The 19751-nt window shown below is 52.8% G+C and overlaps 2 protein-coding genes across 2 annotated transcripts; both read left to right on the top strand.

Moving 5' to 3' along the window:
* The first annotated feature begins 39 nt into the window (after positions 1 to 39).
* LOC146766266 (uncharacterized) lies at positions 40 to 6746 on the top strand. The gene is made up of 10 exons (XM_085590185.1): positions 40 to 92; positions 464 to 610; positions 3390 to 3502; positions 3835 to 3916; positions 4012 to 4113; positions 4597 to 4759; positions 4846 to 4952; positions 5167 to 5280; positions 5415 to 5490; positions 5595 to 6746. The coding sequence occupies exons 1-10, from the start codon at positions 40 to 42 to the stop codon at positions 6744 to 6746; spliced, it is 2109 nt and encodes a 702-aa protein (XP_085446311.1).
* Positions 6747 to 14099: 7353 nt separating this feature from the next.
* LOC146766265 (uncharacterized) lies at positions 14100 to 18254 on the top strand. The gene is made up of 9 exons (XM_085590184.1): positions 14100 to 14173; positions 14760 to 14872; positions 15205 to 15286; positions 15382 to 15483; positions 15967 to 16129; positions 16216 to 16322; positions 16537 to 16650; positions 16785 to 16903; positions 17056 to 18254. Exons 1-9 carry the CDS (start codon positions 14100 to 14102, stop codon positions 18252 to 18254), a joined length of 2073 nt encoding a protein of 690 aa, XP_085446310.1.
* The last annotated feature ends 1497 nt before the right edge of the window (positions 18255 to 19751 follow it).

The raw sequence follows: 19751 nt of genomic DNA, 5'->3' as shown, positions 1-19751 counted from the left end.
GGCTCCCTGGCACCAGGGCCCTCCTGCTTGCTGTCACTCATGGCAGCCGTCAGCGGTGGGTCCCTGTCCAGAAACGCCAAAGTCTCCTCCAGGTGCTGGTCCTCTCCCTGTCTGGGAGACAGAAGAGTGTGGGGAGTTTGCAGAACAGGCCCAGAGCCACGAGGGCACTAGTCCCTGCTGAGCCCTGCGTGAGCCCTGCTCCTGTCCGCCTTCTCCTCCCGTCGTCGCCTCAAGGAACACCGCAGTCCGCTCTGGCTGTTCCTCTGCTGATTCTGGGCAGGGAGAGGCAGGGGAGCCTGCAGCACAGGCCCAGAGCCCCGAGCTGTGGGGCTCCTCTGGTCCCTGAGCAGCAGCGTCCCTGCCCTGCCTTCTCCTCCCGTTGTCAGGTCGCACTGACACGCGGCCTGAGCCCAGCCTTCCCTTTTGGGGCCAAGGGGAATCTCTGCCCCTGCCTCTGGCTCAGGCTGCTCTGCCAGCAGGTCTCAGGGAAGGCGATACCCCCCAGAGAGAGGCGTGAGCTGTGGAGGAAAGCCTCTGCAGTCATCCAAAAGGGCACCAAGAAGGAGCCAGCAAACTGCAGGCCTACCAGCATCACTCCATCCCCAGAAAGGTGACAGAAAGACTCCTCTTGGATGTCATCTCTAAGCCTGTGGAATAACAGGAAGGGAAAACTGTGGATGGGCTTAGCAGCTGTTCTGCAGGGCAAATGACTGAGTTAGCAGAAGAGAAATTAGCAAAATACAAGTTTTTCCATGGCAAGGAAGAAAGCAAGGCTGTTAGCATGGAAACTGATAAACACATTGGGGTTACTTGTAGTTAGAGGATACGTGCCTTAGTGAGCAGCATGCATGCCTTCATATTTTGCAGTAAACACATTTGCGATGACTTGTTGACATTAAATGCTTTGTACCAATAAAATACAATAAGCTATTGCTTTGTCCATTGAATATCTTGAGCTTTTTTGATCTACCTAATGATTTAAGATCACACTTTCTTAGGGGCATAAAAACTTGAGAACAACTTGTAATAAAGAAGAAGCCATTGTTGTCGCAGCACAGGTGTATGTGTATGGCTTGTGTCCATCTCTACAGCGACAGAAAACCATGCTTGACCAATCTCACAGCCACCTCTGCTGCACTGACTGGCTGGGCTTGTGAGGGGAGAGCAGTGGCTGTTTGTTGGAGCTTATTTTAGGTTGGAGTGGTTTTGTGTGGTGGAAAAATTTTTCTTTTAATTTGTGCTTTTAAAGAAAGGCTTGGAAGTGTTTTGTTGTTTGGTTTTAAGGAAGTTTATTGTAAGTTATTGAAAAGATTGTCTTCTTGGGTAGTTGTGGTTTGCTTAGTAGCTTAGGTAAAGGCACATACATACTTTGATGTCTTTTCTGACTTGTTTTTTTCTTTTCCCCCCCTGCCCAGGGTTGGTGTTATTTTTTTATATGGTACATTATGTGTTAAATGTTTATAGTTTTTCTTTAATGCTTTTTACTTATATTAAATGGTGCTTTTTTACTCTAAATTAATTTGTGAGTGTTAACATTACTAAGAATATGGAGGTAAGGAAGAAGAAAGAGGGAGGACAGGCCTAAATTTCTTTATCTTAAAACTTTTGACTTTTATGTATAAAACTAAAGCCCCCTTGTATAAGACTTTAAATCTTCTTGTATAGCACTTAAACATTCTTCTTTTTACTTTGCAACTACTTTTACTATAATACTTAAAATTTTTTGTGCCTCTTTGTTCTTTTTGTAAGGTTGGTAAATTATTCTATGGTTTAAATCTAAGATTACAGCTGTTTTTAGTTGCCTGCTAGGGTCTTAAATGCTTCTGACTTGGACTTGGAACATCTAAAAATGTCTGAGGGGCATTTTGAGTTCTGACAGCTGTTGTCAGCCGGGACTTCAGCAAGGCTTTGTCCCGGCCTCCCATATCAGGGTCACGGGGCAGCTCAGGGACAGTGGCGTAGAGAAGTGGACAGTGGAGCTCCAAACTCAGAGAGCTGTGAGCTCAGGGGGCCCTGCTGGGACCAGCCTTGTTTGCCCTATTCCCCAGTGACCTGGCAGAAGGGATGGAGCCCTCGCTCAGCAGGTTTGCTGATGGGACGGAAACGGGAGCAGGAGGTTAAAAAATCACAAGGCTGTGCTGCCCTTCAGTGAGACCTGGGCATGCTTGAGAGTTGAGCAGAGAGGGACCTAGTGAAGTTGCACAGAGGAAAGCCTCTAGAAGAGCTTGAAGGTTTGTAATTACCAGGCAACAGAAGTTCTTTAGTATAGAGGCGTGTATAACGTCATCTTGTGATGTCCATTCAGGGAAACCACTGCACCTCTGTATGTTACAGGAGCAGTTCCTTCTTGGTATGTAAAATAGTCTTTGAGACAAACCGTGAATTCAGAAACTTCCCCTAGCATTATGCTGGATTTTCACAATTTTCTGGACTGCCTGGTGAAGCGTAAGGATTCCAAAAAGAAAGGGAAAGCAAACCAATAAATCTTCTCTTAGACATCAGAAGCGTTTCCTGTTTGTTCCTTGAAGAAGTTGCCAAACAATGTTACTTTGGAAATCCTTTCAAAGATCTAATGGGAAAAAGCATTGGGCCAAAATGTTCGCCTGTGTTTCTGAAGAGGAACCTTTTGCTTTTTCTGTCAATTCCAGGTTTGTAGCAGGGTTTGGGGTTTTCTGTGTGTTTCCATTGAATGTGAGTTGCTTTTACGCGGAACTTTGAATGATTCGATCATGTACCCAAGAGAACATTTTACTGTGTCCTACTGTCCAGTGCTGAACAGGGTTGAGACAGAGCAGGTGGCTCTGTGACTGTGTGCAACGTGCAGGAGCAGCAGCAGAGCAGCAGCAGAGCAGTGCCCCATGGCTGCCTCGGGGCCTGGCATTTGGCCCTGCACTTGCTGCAGGAGTCCCTGCCTGGGTTTCCTGCTGGCCAAACCTTCGCACCCATCTCAGAACCTGGGTTCCCAAAAGGGCCGCCTCAAGTGGTTGCCAGGGACCTGAGGCCATGGCTGCCCCAATTTTGGCTGCACGATGCTGATGTCAGAGTGGCCATTGTGACCCGTGCAAGCAAGGTCACAAAAGGGAAGGCTGGGCTCAGGCCGCGTGTCAGTGCGACCTGACAACGGGAGGAGAAGGCAGGGCAGGGACGCTGCTGCTCAGGGACCAGCGGAGCCCCACAGCTCGGGGCTCTGGGCCTGTGCTGCAGGCTCCCCTGCCTCTCCCTGCCCAGAATCAGCGGAGGAACAGCCAGAGCGGACTGCGGTGTTCCTCGAGGCGACGACGGGAGGAGAAGGCGGACAGGAGCAGGGCTCACGCAGGGCTCAGCAGGGACTAGTGCCCTCGTGGCTCTGGGCCTGTTCTGCAAACTCCCCACACTCTTCTGTCTCCCAGACAGGGAGAGGACCAGCACCTGGAGGAGACTTTGGCGTTTCTGGACAGGGACCCACCGCTGACGGCTGCCATGAGTGACAGCAAGCAGGAGGGCCCTGGTGCCAGGGAGCCAGGTGAGGGCAAAGCCGCCCTCCCAGAGCCGGGCCCAGGGGCTCCTGTGGCAGGCGTTGTGTGGGGCCCAGAGCAGAGGCAGGGGGAGGCAGGAGCTGCTCAGCCATGCCGCGGCTGGGAGCCTCCTTCCTGCCCAAGTGGGGCCCAGCTGGGCCAGGGGGAAGCTCTTGGGACACCCGTGCCCGCAACGGCCCCTGCTCTCCAAGGCCTCCAGCCCTGCCCATCAGCCAGGCAGGCAGGCAGGGACAGAGCAGCCCTTGGGGCCGATGCTGCTGCAGCCAAAGAGCCCCGCAGAGGTTCTCATGCCCTCTGCCATTGGCTCTGTGCCCTGCAGTGTGCATGCTGTGTCGCCGTGCAGAGGCTGACCCGGACATCTGCGGTGACAAACTGGAGAAGGGCGGGCTCTGTGCCCACTGGTACTGCCTGGTGAGTGGCTCCAGGAACTCCTTCTACCATTGCAACGGGCAGTTCCTGCCCCTCTCTCCTCATCTGCTCCTCCCCTCTGCTGCAGTTGTTTGCCACTCTACTTCATCGTCAAGGGAACAAGCATCTTGGACTCATGGGATTTCTTCCTCGAGATATCCAAATTGCAGTGCGGCGGGCAGCACAAAAGGTGAGAGTCCGACGCAAGCAGGGAGATTTGTGCCAGGTGAGGTTTGCCAGAGCTTAGCCCAGACACTTGGAAGGAAAGGCCTGCCCTTCCAGGCGGCAGTGGGACAAAGTCTGGCTGCCAGCAGCTGCACAGAGGCTCTGGCACGGGAGCCCCCCTCCTCCACCAGACGGCTCTGTGGGCTGAGACCCAGCAGCGGCCACATCCTGCACCCTGCCCGGAGCGCTGGGGCTGCCTGGGGAAGCCCCGAGGCTGCTGCTGATGGGGCTGCTTGGCTCTTTCCAGCGCTGCTGCGTCTGTGGCCAGAGCGGGGCAACCATCATGTGCTGCAGGCAGAGCTGTGACAGATGGTTCCACCTGCCCTGTGCCAAGGAGGGCGGCTGCGTCACGCAGTATATTCTATATTACAGGTACCTCCTCCCCACTCCTGGTCACCCCTGGCGGAAGATCCAACATTTCTCACTTTGCCCATTCATTTTCCTGCAGGTCCTTCTGCCCTGTCCACCGCCCAAGGCAGGACGTGGAGGCGACTCCAGAGCCGGGCACCCATTGTCTCATCTGCTTGGAACCAGTGGAGGATAGAAAGACTTTCAGAACCTTGGTGTGCCCAGTGTGCAAAGGGGCCTGGTTCCACAGGGACTGCATCCAGGTAGGAGCCCTTCCCTCAGCCCCAGGGCACAGCAGGTGCTCAGCAGCACCAGGGCCTTGCTCAGCCTGCTTCTGTTTGCCCTGCAGGAACAAGCCACGCGTGCTGGTGTTTTATACTTCCAGTGCCCCATATGCAGAGACGAGGAGGCATTCGTTGTCGAAATGTTCAGGCTGGGGATCCGAATCCCCTTCAGGTTGGTGTCCTTCTGCCTGCCTCACAGGACAGGAGGTGCAAGGTCTGTGCTGTGCCAGGCCCTATCCCAGCAGTCCTGGCGCTGCCCTGTCCCGTGAGTCTGGGCTTCAGCTTCACACACGCCTTGGAAAAGTACGGGAGGAAGAGCAGGGACAACCTGTACCTCTGTGAGGGGATGGCAGCAGAAACTCATCAGCTTTTCCTTTCTCCATCAGACTGCCAACATGGGAGGACGACGATGACTTTGTGGATCTAGGAGAGTGGCACAGCAGGTGCAATGCCAGGGATTGCCTTTACCCGGGAGGCAGGGACGAGGCAGAGGAAGAGGGGTAAGTTGGGGAGCTGCACCTGAGGCTCTGCAGGGTACCCGTGTCACTTCAAGGGCTCAAAGAGAAAAGAACTAGAAGAGCTTGGCCAGACAATCACTTTGTCCTCAGTGCCATAAACCCATTTGCTTCCCCAGGCCCTGGGAACTGCTCGTGTGCTCCTCCTGTGCTGCTGAGGGCACCCACAGGCGCTGCTCCGGCCTGAGAAACAGTGTACAGAGCTGGGAGTGTGACAGCTGTGCTGGTCTTGAAACGGGTATGAGGCAAAGCACCCGGTGTCCCTGGGCTGGGGGCAGTGCCCAGGCTGGGCCTGGCAGAGCCCGTCTGCTCCTGAAGGGCTGGGGTTTTGCTCTGGCCAGGCTTGCCTTGGGCCTGGGTGCTCTTTGACATTCCTGCTTGCCCTTACAGCTCCCAGGGATGAGCCTGAGCACAGTGGCCCCAGCCCGACCAGTCAGTCAGGACTGGAGCCTGCTCACAGCTCTGCAGAATCTGAAGCCATCAGCCCCAGCTCCCATGGCCCGGTGCCATCGGGGCAGGATCCCCAGGCTTCATCCGCAGTGACCAGCAGCCGCAGCAGCCAGCAACGCACAGCACGGCAGCAGTCTCTGCCATCTCCCTCGCTGGACACCAGCAGCCCCAGCACATCAAGGTCAACGAACAGCAGCACCCCTGAGCTTGAGGACAGGGGCCATTCCAGACATGCTGGGCCCAGCCGCAGGCGCACCCGCTCCCGCCAGCAAGGTCGGGCCCCAGATGGGCCAGTCCGATCGAGGAGTCGCTGTCACAGGTGCAGCAGGACAAGACGAAGGAGTGAGAGGCCCAGGCGAAGGGAGACACCTTCACAGGCATTCCCCAGACGCAGCCGCTCCCGCCAGGAACGTCGGGCCCTAAGTCCACCTGTCCGGTCCAGGAGTCGCCGTGACAGCAGCCACAGCACAGCACCAAGGATTGAGAGGCCCAGGCAAAGGGAGACTCCATCAGGGGCATCCCGCAGACGCAGCCGCTCCCGCCTGCAGCGCCGGGCCTCGGATCAAGCTCTCCGGTCCAGGAGTCGTCATGAGAGCAGCCACAGGACAACACCAAGGATTGAGAGGCCCAGGCAAAGGGAGACTCCATCAGGGGCATCCCGCAGACGCAGCCGCTCCCGCCTGCAGCGCCGGGCCTCGGATCAACCTCCCCGGTCCAGGAGTCACCGTGGCAGCAGCCACAGGGCAACACCAAGGACTGAGAGGCCCAGGGAAAGGGAGACTCCATCAGGGGCATCCCGCCGACGCAGCCGCTCCCGCCTGCAGCGCCGGGCCTCGGATCAACCTGTCCGTTCCAGGAGTCGCCAGGACAGGAGCAGGAGGAGAGCAGCAAGTGCTGAGTGGCCCAGGTGCACGGGAACACTGTCAGGGAGCTCCCGCAGGAGCAACCGCTCCCGCCAGAGGCGTCGGGCCTCAAATGGGACCTCCAACAGCAGCACGTAGCCTCATCTTTTCTTTCTAGTCCATCTCTTCGCTGTCGGAAGTGAAGGTGAGAACGGTCAGTACAGGGACCTTGCGATTTGCAGGTCTGTGAGAAAACTGCATTAGATCTTATCATTTCTACTGGCAGGAAAGTAGTCTTGTGCTAAATCCCTTGATTTCTGTCTTCCCATGTATTAAGTGAAAAGTCACTTAAATGATGTGGCTAATGAGAAAGGACTCTTGTTCCGGCCTTTTGACTCCAAGCTGAGATGTTTCCCCACTACTCACTCTTGAGTGAACCTCTCCTTAATGGGCTTGGATATGGTTAGGGAGACGTTCAGAGTAAGGTGCTCCTTGGGAAGCTGTCTTTGGAAAGGACGTGTGCTGTTTTGCTATCCTTGAACAATCTCATTTCAGTAAAGCCAAAAGAAAGGAGAAAGAAGAGAGCGAGACACTGCCTCAAGTGTCTGAAGAAACCAGACCACTGTAAGCAATACAGTAATCTGAAGAAATCAGATTACTGTATTGCTGCTGATTTAAAAGACTTGATTGGAGCTTCAAAGAACAAACCAGAAAAGACTGTGGAAATACCCCGGGACAAAGAGGATGCACAGGACTCTGCCCCAGATGACCATTTTGGACCTTTGCCCAAGAACGACACAGCTCAGGAGTAGAGTGCTTTCAAGTTTTCCTTCTCTGGAGACAAACAAGAGTTAGGCATCACAAAAGGTAACAACAGAACCCTTCTCACAGTGCCATTTCTAAGGAAGAGCTTCTGGCAGGCACTGTAGATCATTGTGGTGTAACGAAGGTCAGGACGCAGGGGATTTTCAGCAGCAGAAGTCAGTAAGTAGGCAGCAGCATTTTGATCTTCATTTCTGCTTGCCAAGGCTGTGGTAGATTAATGAGCGGTAACTCATGCTTGCATCTCAGGAATTCTGGAAGGCATGCTTTGAGAAGGCATTGGGGTTTTTGCTGAGTGGTGAAAAAGCTTGTTGTCATGCCCTGAATCTCTCAAACAGGGAGAAAGGTGGCACACCAGTCATATCAAGTTTCAGAGAACCCAACAAGATTTTAAAGGAAATGTGTGTTAATGGAGAGGGAGGAGCAAAATCCTGGAGTTGACCTCAAAATCCATGAACATTCTGTTTGTTACCGAGTTCTATTCTTGGACCTTTAGAAAAAGGAAACTGAATGACAAATGATCGTTGCAGTGTTCTAAGCTTAGATAAAATGAGGCCTTATGAAAAGAAGATGAAAGAACATTAAATTGACTAACAGGCCTGTAGGAGAGAAAAGAAACCATGTGAACTTATCCAAAATTTAAAAAAAACCCAACGCAACGACACAAAGCAAGGAGTCCTCCACAGTTGTGCTGAATTCAGAAGGTATTCAGTGTCTTCTGAATGCAACGCAAAATGTTTAAGAATACAGCAAAGATCCCGAGAACAGAGAGGAAAATCCTGGAGCAGAGATGTAGCTCAGAAAATCTGGCAGGAGCAGATTCTGTCCTTCCTACATCTGTCTTCTCCACGGTAAGTATTTGTCTTGAAAGGAGGAATCCTTCCTGATAAGTGGAGGAATAATCTGGATGTGGCTTTGTTTCCTTTTTGGTGCTGTTATTGCAGAGTCTTGCTGACTTGGAACAGTAAAGCTGGTAAAAGTCACAAGGCAAGAGGATTCTCGATTCCAAGACGGCAGTTCTGAGGGTGATGATGAGCCTGAGACGTGAGACACTGAAACGGACCAAGAAAAGCAAGTTCCACTTCTATTTGTTGTCTACTTGCCTGTAGTAGTTGGATGCTATGGGAATATTAATAGCAGCACTCAGGGAATGGGAAACTGAGATTGCACACCTCTGAGCAATGCAAGTAATCTTGGAAAACCATTTGTGCTGCCCAGAGCCAAAACTCCCAGCAGCCCATGTGATGTGAAGTTGAATATGAAAAGAGAGACGGTGAGCGCAAGAAATTAACGGGCTCATCTTGCTTTGACCAACTCCAAACTGAGTTTGGCCAGAAGCCAAAGACACAGCCAGTTTTCTTTTAAGAAGTGGTTTATTTTCGTAATAGAAGGCTCTATTTGGTTACTAGGGAATAAAGCTTTTCAATGTATACCATTTCTCCGAAGCACTGCAGTTTTAACTTGCGTTCATGAAATTTGATATAACAATTTTGGATGCTAAAATCCCTTTGTACTTGTCTAGGTTCGTTTCTTTACCACGCACAGAAAGTGCTAGAGTTGTCTTCTTCTTTGAAGATGATGAACGCCTAAGAGGTGCGACAGAATTTCTTCACCCCCTTTTGTATTTTTTTAAAACTGTTCCTGGAATTTCATGAGGAGGCAAAAATGCTGCCTGCCTGGGAATGTTTTCTAGTCAAATTTTGGCATCCTTACTTGTGCTCAAAATTGTGGTAGAATCCCGTGAGAAAGTCCAGGTAAAATAAAGGCCAAGCAGATTTCTGGCTTTCTTCTCTTTCAGATAATTGCCTAATAGGAATCTGGACTTTTAGAGCTTACCAAAACATTAGCCACTTGACAGGTTACCTAGACATTTTGGATCCTTTCAGGTATTTATATAATGTTTAACTTTTTCCTGTCTTTCTGGAGTTACCACTAGGAATGTTGAGTGTTCGTGTCAGCCCCATATGTCCCTGTGGTTCTTTGTCCTAATGAATCTGGGGTTTTCCCTTCTGAATCCAGGGCATTTTGTATGTAGGCGCAAAGAAAACAACAACCAAAGGAAACACGCAGAGTCCCCAAGAGTTGCAGAGGCCAGCAAAACAATTGCTTGTTATGTGTTTTGTAGAATAGTCTTAAGACAGGCTTAAATGATGTGCATTTATCGAGACTGATTTGATAACACTGCAGGAATGCATTGCTGTGTTCATACAGTGCCCAGCACTCTTCCAGCCTGTCTGATTTGCAGGGGGTGTTAAAATGGAGAGCTCAGTCCTCAGCAGGCCCCAGTTCTGGGGGAAGATGTGTGATCCTGAGCTTCTAATGAAACAGCGGCTATTTCACTGCAATTTACACTGCAGCATGCTGAGGAAAACTGCTGCTGCCTTTCATTGTCCCGCAGACACCAGGCTGCAGGAGGGAACATTTCTGTTGGGAGACAGCGTCTGGTGGGGGGCAAGAGAACAGGAAGGATGTGAAGAATTGACTCCTGACTTTATTGCTGTGTTGTCCGTGATTATTAGAAGCAGCAGCAAAATTGAAAAGTTGTTAAGCCTAATTAATAGGTTCTTCTTTTTTTTTATTTTTGTGCAGAGGGCCCAAAGTTATTTTGTAGGTCATTAGAGCTCAATGAAGAAAAAGAGGGTTGGGAAGACCGACGTAGATTATTGCTTGAGGTGAGTATGTAACATCTGTTCCCTGGGAACTGTAGGTGAAAGCTGAGCATGGGGAGGAAATGCAGGTATGAATGGGCAGGCAGAATTAATTCAGGACCTCAAGAAGAGCCTGCAACTTTGCAACTCCCCAGGAACAAAAGTGTTTTAGTGTACCGGTGTGTATAACATCATGTTGTGTTGTCCAGTCAGGTAAACCATTACATCTTTGTATGTTACAGGAGCAGCTACTTAACTGTATGTAAAGGATGTATTTAAGAGAAGGAGTGAATTTAGAGACTTCTCCTAATAGTGGATTCAGAAACTTCTCCGAAGAATTTGTTCGATTTTCATTATTTCCCGGAATGCTGAAGGAAGCAGAAGGATACGAAAAAGAAAGTGCAGGGAAACCAATAAACTCTTTAATGAATAGAAAAGGGCCACGTTTTTTCCTTGAAGAAGTGGTCAAACAATGTTACTTTCAAAATCCTTTCAAAGATCTAAGAGGAAAAAAAATTGGCGAACCCTGTTCGGCAGTGTTTCCGAGCTGGGGCTGATGGTCTTGGGTGCTGGAGAGCCACGGGAAGGCTCCAGTCCTGACTGCCCGGCCAGGCTGTGGCCATTGAGCTCTGGCTCATCCCTGGCGGCTCTAAGGGCAAGCAGGAATGTCAAAGGTGCCCCAGAGCCGGGCCAGGGCACACCTGGGCACTGGCCCCGGCTCTCCAGGAGCAGACGGGCTCTGCCAAGCCCGACCTGGGCACTGTCCCCAGCTCAGGGACACGCGGCTGCTTTGCCCGGAGCCGTGCCCATAGCAGCAGAGCTGTCACACCCCAGCTGGCTGTGGTGGGTGTGAGGCTCCAGCAGTGCCCGTGGGTGGGCTGGGCAGAGAATCAGCAGCAGCACAGGAGCTGGTGGCAGCGCTTGGGGAAGCACAGGGGACAGCCTCTGCACGGCGACACAGCATGCACACTGCAGGGCACAGAGCCAATGGCAGCGGGCATGAGAACCTCTGCGGGGCTCTTTGGCTGCAGCAGCATCGGCCCCAAGGGCTGCTCTGTCCCTGCCTGCCTGCCTGGCTGATGGGCAGGGCTGGAGGCCTTGGAGAGCAGGGGCCGTTGCGGGGAACGGGTGTCCCAAGAGCTGCCCCCTGGCCCAGCTGGGCCCCACTTGGGCAGGAAGGAGGCTCCCAGCCGCGGCATGGCTGAGCAGCTCCTGCCTCCCCCTGCCTCTGCTCTGGGCCCCACACAACGCCTGCCACAGGAGCCCCTGGGCCTGGCTGTGGGAGGGCAGCTTTGCCCTCACCTGGCTCCCTGGCACCAGGGCCCTCCTGCTTGCTGTCACTCATGGCAGCCGTCAGCGGTGGGTCCCTGTCCAGAAACGCCAAAGTCTCCTCCAGGTGCTGGTCCTCTCCCTGTCTGGGAGACAGAAGAGCGTGGGGAGTTTGCAGAACAGGCCCAGAGCCACGAGGGCACTAGTCCCTGCTGAGCCCTGCGTGAGCCCTGCTCCTGTCCGCCTTCTCCTCCCGTCGTCGCCTCAAGGAACACCGCAGTCCGCTCTGGCTGTTCCTCTGCTGATTCTGGGCAGGGAGAGGCAGGGGAGCCTGCAGCACAGGCCCAGAGCCCCGAGCTGTGGGGCTCCGCTGGTCCCTGAGCAGCAGCGTCCCTGCCCTGCCTTCTCCTCCCGTTGTCAGGTCGCACTGACACGCGGCCTGAGCCCAGCCTTCCCTTTTGGGGCCAAGGGGAATCTCTTCCCCTGCCTCTGGCTCAGGCTGCTCTGCCAGCAGGTCAGGGAAGGTGATACCCCCCAGAGAGAGGCGTGAGCTGTAGAGGAAAGCCTCTGCAGTCATCCAAAAGGGCACCAAGAAGGAGCCAGCAAACTGCAGCCCTATCAGCATCACTCCATCCCCAGAAAGGTGACAGAAAGACTCCTCTTGGATGTCATCTCTAAGCCTGTGGAATAACAGGAAGGGAAAACTGTGGATGGGCTTAGCAGCTGTTCTGCAGGGCAAATGACTGAGTTAGCAGAAGAGAAATTAGCAAAATACAAGTTTTTCCATGGCAAGGAAGAAAGCAAGGCTGTTAGCATGGAAACTGATAAACACATCGGGGTTACTTGTAGTTAGAGGATACGTGACTTAGTGAGCAGCATGCATGCCTTCATACTTTGCGGTAAACACATTTGCGATGAATTGTGGACATTAAATGCTTTGTACCAATAAAATACAATAAGCTATTGCTCTGTCCATTGAATATCTTGAGCTTTTTTGATCTACCTAATGATTTAAGATCACACTTTCTTAGGGGTATAAAAACTTGAGAACAACTTGTAATAAAGAAGAAGCCATTGTTGTCGCAGCACAGGTGTATGTGTATGGCTTGTGTCCATCTCTACAGCGACAGAAAACCATGCTTGACCAATCTCACAGCCACCTCTGCTGCACTGACTGGCTGGGCTTGTGAGGGGAGAGTAGTGGCTGTTTGTTGGAGCTTATTTTAAGTTGGGGTGGTTTTGTGTGGTGGAAAAATTTTTCTTTTAATTTGTGCTTTTAAAGAAAGGCTTGGAAGTTTTTTGTTGTTTGGTTTTAAGGTAGTAGTAGTTTATTGTAAGTTATTGAAAAGATTGTCTTCTTGGGTAGTTGTGGTTTGCTTAGTAGCTTAGGTAAAGGCACATACATACTTTGATGTCTTTTCTGACTTGTTTTTTTCTTTTCCCCCCCTGCCCAGGGTTGGTGTTATTTTTTTATATGGTACATTATGTGTTAAATGTTTATAGTTTTTCTTTAATGCTTATTACTTATATTAAATGGTGCTTTTTTACTCTAAATTAATTTGTGAGTGTTAACATTACTAAGAATATGGAGGTAAGGAAGAAGAAAGAGGGAGGACAGGATAGGCCTAAATCTCTTTATCTTTAAACTTTTGACTTTTATGTATAAAACTAAAACCCCCCTGTATAAGACTTTAAAACTTCTTGTATAGCACTTAAACATTCTTCTGTTTACTTTGCAACTACTTTTACTATAATACTTAAAATTTTTTGTGCCTCTTTGTTCTTTTTATAAGGTTGGTAAATTATTCTATGGTTTAAATCTAAGATTACAGCTGTTTTTAGTTGCCTGCTAGGGTCTTAAATGCTTCTGACTTGGACTTGGAACATCTAAAAATGTCTGAGGGGCATTTTGAGTTCTGACAGCTGTTGTCAGCCGGGACTTCAGCAAGGCTTTGTCCCGGCCTCCCATATCAGGGTCACAGGGCAGCTCAGGGACAGTGGCGTAGAGAAGTGGACAGTGGAGCTCCAAACTCAGAGAGCTGTGAGCTCAGGGGGCCCTGCTGGGACCAGCCTTGTTTGCCCTATTCCCCAGTGACCTGGCAGAAGGGACGGAGCCCTCGCTCAGCAGGTTTGCTGATGGGACGGAAACGGGAGCAGGAGGTTAAAAAACCACAAGGCTGTGCTGCCCTTCAGTGAGACCTGGGCATGCTTGAGAGTTGAGCAGAGAGGGACCTAGTGAAGTTGCACAGAGGAAAGCCTCTAGAAGAGCTTGAAGGTTTGTAATTACCAGGCAACAGAAGTTCTTTAGTATAGAGGCGTGTATAACGTCATCTTGTGATGTCCATTCAGGGAAACCACTGCACCTCTGTATGTTACAGGAGCAGTTCCTTCTTGGTATGTAAAATAGTCTTTGAGACAAACCGTGAATTCATAAACTTCCCCTAGCATTATGCTGGATTTTCACAATTTTCTGGACTGCCTGGTGAAGCGTAAGGATTTCAAAAAGAAAGGGAAAGCAAACCAATAAATCTTCTCTTAGACATCAGAAGCGTTTCCTGTTTGTTCCTTGAAGAAGTTGCCAAACAATGTTACTTTGGAAATCCTTTCAAAGATCTAATGGGAAAAAGCATTGGGCCAAAATGTTCGCCTGTGTTTCTGAAGAGGAACCTTTTGCTTTTTCTGTCAATTCCAGGTTTGTAGCAGGGTTTGGGGTTTTCTGTGTGTTTCCATTGAATGTGAGTTGCTTTTACGCGGAACTTTGAATGATTCGATCATGTACCCAAGAGAACATTTTACTGTGTCCTACTGTCCAGTGCTGAACAGGGTTGAGACAGAGCAGGTGGCTCTGTGACTGTGTGCAACGTGCAGGAGCAGCAGCAGAGCAGCAGCAGAGCAGTGCCCCATGGCTGCCTCGGGGCCTGGCATTTGGCCCTGCACTTGCTGCAGGAGTCCCTGCCTGGGTTCCCTGCTGGCCAAACCTTCGCACCCATCTCAGAACCTGGGTTCCCAAAAGGGCCGCCTCAAGTGGTTGCCAGGGACCTGAGGCCATGGCTGCCCCAATTTTGGCTGCACGATGCTGATGTCAGAGTGGCCATTGTGACCCGTGCAAGCAAGGTCACAAAAGGGAAGGCTGGGCTCAGGCCGCGTGTCAGTGCGACCTGACAACGGGAGGAGAAGGCAGGGCAGGGACGCTGCTGCTCAGGGACCAGAGGAGCCCCACAGCTCGGGGCTCTGGGCCTGTGCTGCAGGCTCCCCTGCCTCTCCCTGCCCAGAATCAGCGGAGGAACAGCCAGAGCGGACTGCGGTGTTCCTCGAGGCGACGACGGGAGGAGAAGGCGGACAGGAGCAGGGCTCACGCAGGGCTCAGCAGGGACTAGTGCCCTCGTGGCTCTGGGCCTGTTCTGCAAACTCCCCACACTCTTCTGTCTCCCAGACAGGGAGAGGACCATCACCTGGAGGAGACTTTGGCGTTTCTGGACAGGGACCCACCGCTGACGGCTGCCATGTGCTACAACAAGCCGGAGGGCCCTGGTGCCAGGGAGCCAGGTGAGGGCAAAGCCGCCCTCCCAGAGCCGGGCCCAGGGGCTCCTGTGGCAGGCGTTGTGTGGGGCCCAGAGCAGAGGCAGGGGGAGGCAGGAGCTGCTCAGCCATGCCGCGGCTGGGAGCCTCCTTCCTGCCCAAGTGGGGCCCAGCTGGGCCAGGGGGAAGCTCTTGGGACACCCGTGCCCGCAACGGCCCCTGCTCTCCAAGGCCTCCAGCCCTGCCCATCAGCCAGGCAGGCAGGCAGGGACAGAGCAGCCCTTGGGGCCGATGCTGCTGCAGCCAAAGAGCCCCGCAGAGGTTCTCATGCCCTCTGCCATTGGCTCTGTGCCCTGCAGTGTGCATGCTGTGTCGCCGTGCAGAGGCTGACCCGGACATCTGCGGTGACAAACTGGAGAAGGGCGGGCTCTGTGCCCACTGGTACTGCCTGGTGAGTGGCTCCAGGAACTCCTTCTACCATTGCAATGGGCAGTTCCTGCCCCTCTCTCCTCATCTGCTCCTCCCCTCTGCTGCAGTTGTTTGCCACTCTACTTCATCGTCAAGAGAACAAGCATCTTGGACTCATGGGATTTCTTCCTCGAGATATCCAAATTGCAGTGCGGCGGGCAGCACAAAAGGTGAGAGTCCGATGCAAGCAGGGAGATTTGTGCCAGGTGAGGTTTGCCAGAGCTTAGCCCAGACACTTGGAAGGAAAGGCCTGCCCTTCCAGGCGGCAGTGGGACAAAGTCTGGCTGCCAGCAGCTGCACAGAGGCTCTGGCACGGGAGCCCCCCTCCTCCACCAGACGGCTCTGTGGGCTGAGACCCAGCAGCGGCCACATCCTGCGCCCTGCCCGGAGCGCTGGGGCTGCCTGGGGAAGCCCCGAGGCTGCTGCTGATGGGGCTGCTTGGCTCTTTCCAGCGCTGCTGCGTCTGTGGCCAGAGCGGGGCAACCATCATGTGCTGCAGGCAGAGCTGTGACAGATGGTTCCACCTGCCCTGTGCCAAGGAGGGCGGCTGCGTCACGCAGTATATTCTATATTACAGGTACCTCCTCCCCACTCCTGGTCACCCCTGGCGGAAGATCCAACATTTCTCACTTTGCCCATTCATTTTCCTGCAGGTCCTTCTGCCCTGTGCACCGTCCAAGGCAGGACGTGGAGGCGACTCCAGAGCCGGGCACCCATTGTCTCATCTGCTTGGAACCAGTGGAGGATAGAAAGACTTTCAGAACCTTGGTGTGCCCAGTGTGCAAAGGGGCCTGGTTCCACAGGGACTGCATCCAGGTAGGAGCCCTTCCCTCAGCCCCAGGGCACAGCAGGTGCTCAGCAGCACCAGGGCCTTGCTCAGCCTGCTTCTGTTTGCCCTGCAGGAACAAGCCACGCGTGCTGGTGTTTTATACTTCCAGTGCCCCATATGCAGAGACGAGGAGGCATTCGTTGTCGAAATGTTCATGCTGGGGATCCGAATCCCCTTCAGGTTGGTGTCCTTCTGCCTGCCTCACAGGACAGGAGGTGCAAGGTCTGTGCTCTGCCAGGCCCTATCCCAGCAGTCCTGGCGCTGCCCTGTCCCGTGAGTCTGGGCTTCAGCTTCACACACGCCTTGGAAAAGTACGGGAGGAAGAGCAGGGACAACCTGTACCTCCGTGAGGGGATGGCAGCAGAAACTCATCAGCTTTTCCTTTCTCCATCAGACTGCCAACATGGGAGGACGACGATGACTTTGTGGATCTAGGAGAGTGGCACAGCAGGTGCAATGCCAGGGATTGCCTTTACCCGGGAGGCAGGGACGAGGCAGAGGAAGAGGGGTAAGTTGGGGAGCTGCACCTGAGGCTCTGCAGGGTACCCGTGTCACTTCAAGGGCTCAAAGAGAAAAGAACTAGAAGAGCTTGGCCAGACAATCACTTTGTCCTCAGTGCCATAAACCCATTTGCTTCCCCAGGCCCTGGGAACTGCTCGTGTGCTCCTCCTGTGCTGCTGAGGGCACCCACAGGCGCTGCTCCGGCCTGAGAAACAGTGTACAGAGCTGGGAGTGTGACAGCTGTGCTGGTCTTGAAACGGGTATGAGGCAAAGCACCCGGTGTCCCTGGGCTGGGGGCAGTGCCCAGGCTGGGCCTGGCAGAGCCCGTCTGCTCCTGAAGGGCTGGGGTTTTGCTCTGGCCAGGCTTGCCTTGGGCCTGGGTGCTCTTTGACATTCCTGCTTGCCCTTACAGCTCCCAGGGATGAGCCAGAGCTCAGTGGCCCCAGCCCGACCAGTCAGTCAGGACTGGAGCCTGCTCACAGCTCTGCAGAATCTGAGGCCATCAGCCCCAGCTCCCATGGCCCGGTGCCATCGGGGCAGGATCCCCAGGCTTCATCTGCAGTGACCAGCAGCCGCAGCAGCCAGCAACGCACAGCACGGCAGCAGTCTCTGCCATCTCCCTCGCTGGACACCAGCAGCCCCAGCACATCAAGGTCAACGAACAGCAGCACCCCTGAGCTTGAGGACAGGGGCCATTCCAGACATGCTGGGCCCAGCCGCAGGCGCACCCGCTCCCGCCAGCAAGGTCGGGCCCCAGATGGGCCAGTCCGATCGAGGAGTCGCTGTCACAGGTGCAGCAGGACAAGACGAAGGAGTGAGAGGCCCAGGCGAAGGGAGACACCTTCACAGGCATTCCCCAGACGCAGCCGATCCCGCCAGGAACGTCGGGCCCTAAGTCCACCTGTCCGGTCCAGGAGTCGCCGTGACAGCAGCCACAGCACAGCACCAAGGATTGAGAGGCCCAGGCAAAGGGAGACTCCATCAGGGGCATCCCGCAGACGCAGCCGCTCCCGCCTGCAGCGCCGGGCCTCGGATCAAGCTCTCCGGTCCAGGAGTCGCCATGAGAGCAGCCACAGGACAACACCAAGGACTGAGAGGCCCAGGCAAAGGGAGACTCCATCAGGGGCATCCCCCAGACGCAGCCGCTCCCGCCTGCAGCGCCGGGCCTCGGATCAAGCTCTCCGGTCCAGGAGTCGCCATGAGAGCAGCCACAGGACAACACCAAGGATTGAGAGGCCCAGGCAAAGGGAGACTCCATCAGGGGCATCCCGCAGACGCAGCCGCTCCCGCCTGCAGCGCCGGGCCTCGGATCAAGCTCTCCGGTCCAGGAGTCGCCGTGGCAGCAGCCACAGGACAACACCAAGGACTGAGAGGCCCAGGCAAAGGGAGACTCCATCAGGGGCATCCCGCCGACGCAGCCGCTCCCGCCTGCAGCACCGGGCCTCGGATCAACCTGTCCGTTCCAGGAGTCGCCAGGACAGGAGCAGGAGGAGAGCAGCAAGTGCTGAGTGGCCCAGGCGCACGGGAACACTGTCAGGGAGCTCCCGCAGGAGCAACCGCTCCCGCCAGAGGCGTCGGGCCTCAAATGGGACCTCCAACAGCAGCACGTAGCCTCATCTTTTCTTTCTAGTCCATCTCTTCGCTGTCGGAAGTGAAGGTGAGAACGGTCAGTACAGGGACCTTGCGATTTGCAGGTCTGTGAGAAAACTGCATTAGATCTTATCATTTCTACTGGCAGGAAAGTAGTCTTGTGCTAAATCCCTTGATTTCTGTCTTCCCATGTATTAAGTGAAAAGTCACTTAAATGATGTGGCTAATGAGAAAGGACTCTTGTTCCGGCCTTTTGACTCCAAGCTGAGATGTTTCCCCACTACTCACTCTTGAGTGAACCTCTCCTTAATGGGCTTGGATATGGTTAGGGAGACGTTCAGAGTAAGGTGCTCCTTGGGAAGCTGTCTTTGGAAAGGACGTGTGCTGTTTTGCTATCCTTGAACAATCTCATTTCAGTAAAGCCAAAAGAAAGGAGAAAGAAGAGAGCGAGACACTGCCTCAAGTGTCTGAAGAAACCAGACTACTGTAAGCAATACAGTAATCTGAAGAAATCAGATTACTGTATTGCTGCTGATTTAAAAGACTTGTTTGGAGCTTCAAAGAACAAACCAGAAAAGACTGTGGAAATACCCCGGGACAAAGAGGATGCACAGGACTCTGCCCCAGATGACCATTTTGGACCTTTGCCCAAGAACGACACAGCTCAGGAGTAGAGTGCTTTCAAGTTTTCCTTCTCTGGAGACAAACAAGAGTTAGGCATCACAAAAGGTAACAACAGAACCCTTCTCACAGTGCCATTTCTAAGGAAGAGCTTCTGGCAGGCACTGTAGATCATTGTGGTGTAACGAAGGTCAGGACGCAGGGGATTTTCAGCAGCAGAAGTCAGTAAGTAGGCAGCAGCATTTTGATCTTCATTTCTGCTTGCCAAGGCTGTGGTAGATTAATGAGCGGTAACTCATGCTTGCATCTCAGGAATTCTGGAAGGCATGCTTTGAGAAGGCATTGGGGTTTTTGCTGAGTGGTGAAAAAGCTTGTTGTCATGCCCTGAATCTCTCAAACAGGGAGGAAGGTGGCACACCAGTCATATCAAGTTTCAGAGAACCCAACAAGATTTTAAAGGAAATGTGTGTTAATGGAGAGGGAGGAGCAAAATCCTGGAGTTGACCTCAAAATCCATGAACATTCTCTTTGTTACCGAGTTCTATTCTTGGACCTTTAGAAAAAGGAAACTGAATGACAAATGATCGTTGCAGTGTTCTAAGCTTAGATAAAATGAGGCCTTATGAAAAGAAGATGAAAGAACATTAAATTGACTAACAGGCCTGTAGGAGAGAAAAGAAACCATGTGAACTTATCCAAAATTTAAAAAAAACCCAACGCAACGACACAAAGCAAGGAGTCCTCCACAGTTGTGCTGAATTCAGAAGGTATTCAGTGTCTTCTGAATGCAACGCAAAGTGTTTAAGAATACAGCAGAGATCCCGAGAACAGAGAGGAAAATCCTGGAGCAGAGATGTAGCTCAGAAAATCTGGCAGGAGCAGATTCTGTCCTTCCTA

The sequence above is a fragment of the Lonchura striata genome, chromosome 12, assembly GCF_050655825.1.
Source record: "Lonchura striata isolate lonStrDom1 chromosome 12, ASM5065582v1, whole genome shotgun sequence".
Taxonomy (NCBI): domain Eukaryota; kingdom Metazoa; phylum Chordata; class Aves; order Passeriformes; family Estrildidae; genus Lonchura; species Lonchura striata.
Note: the sequence above shows the minus strand (reverse complement) of the source record. Positions and strands in the feature narration are given on the sequence as shown.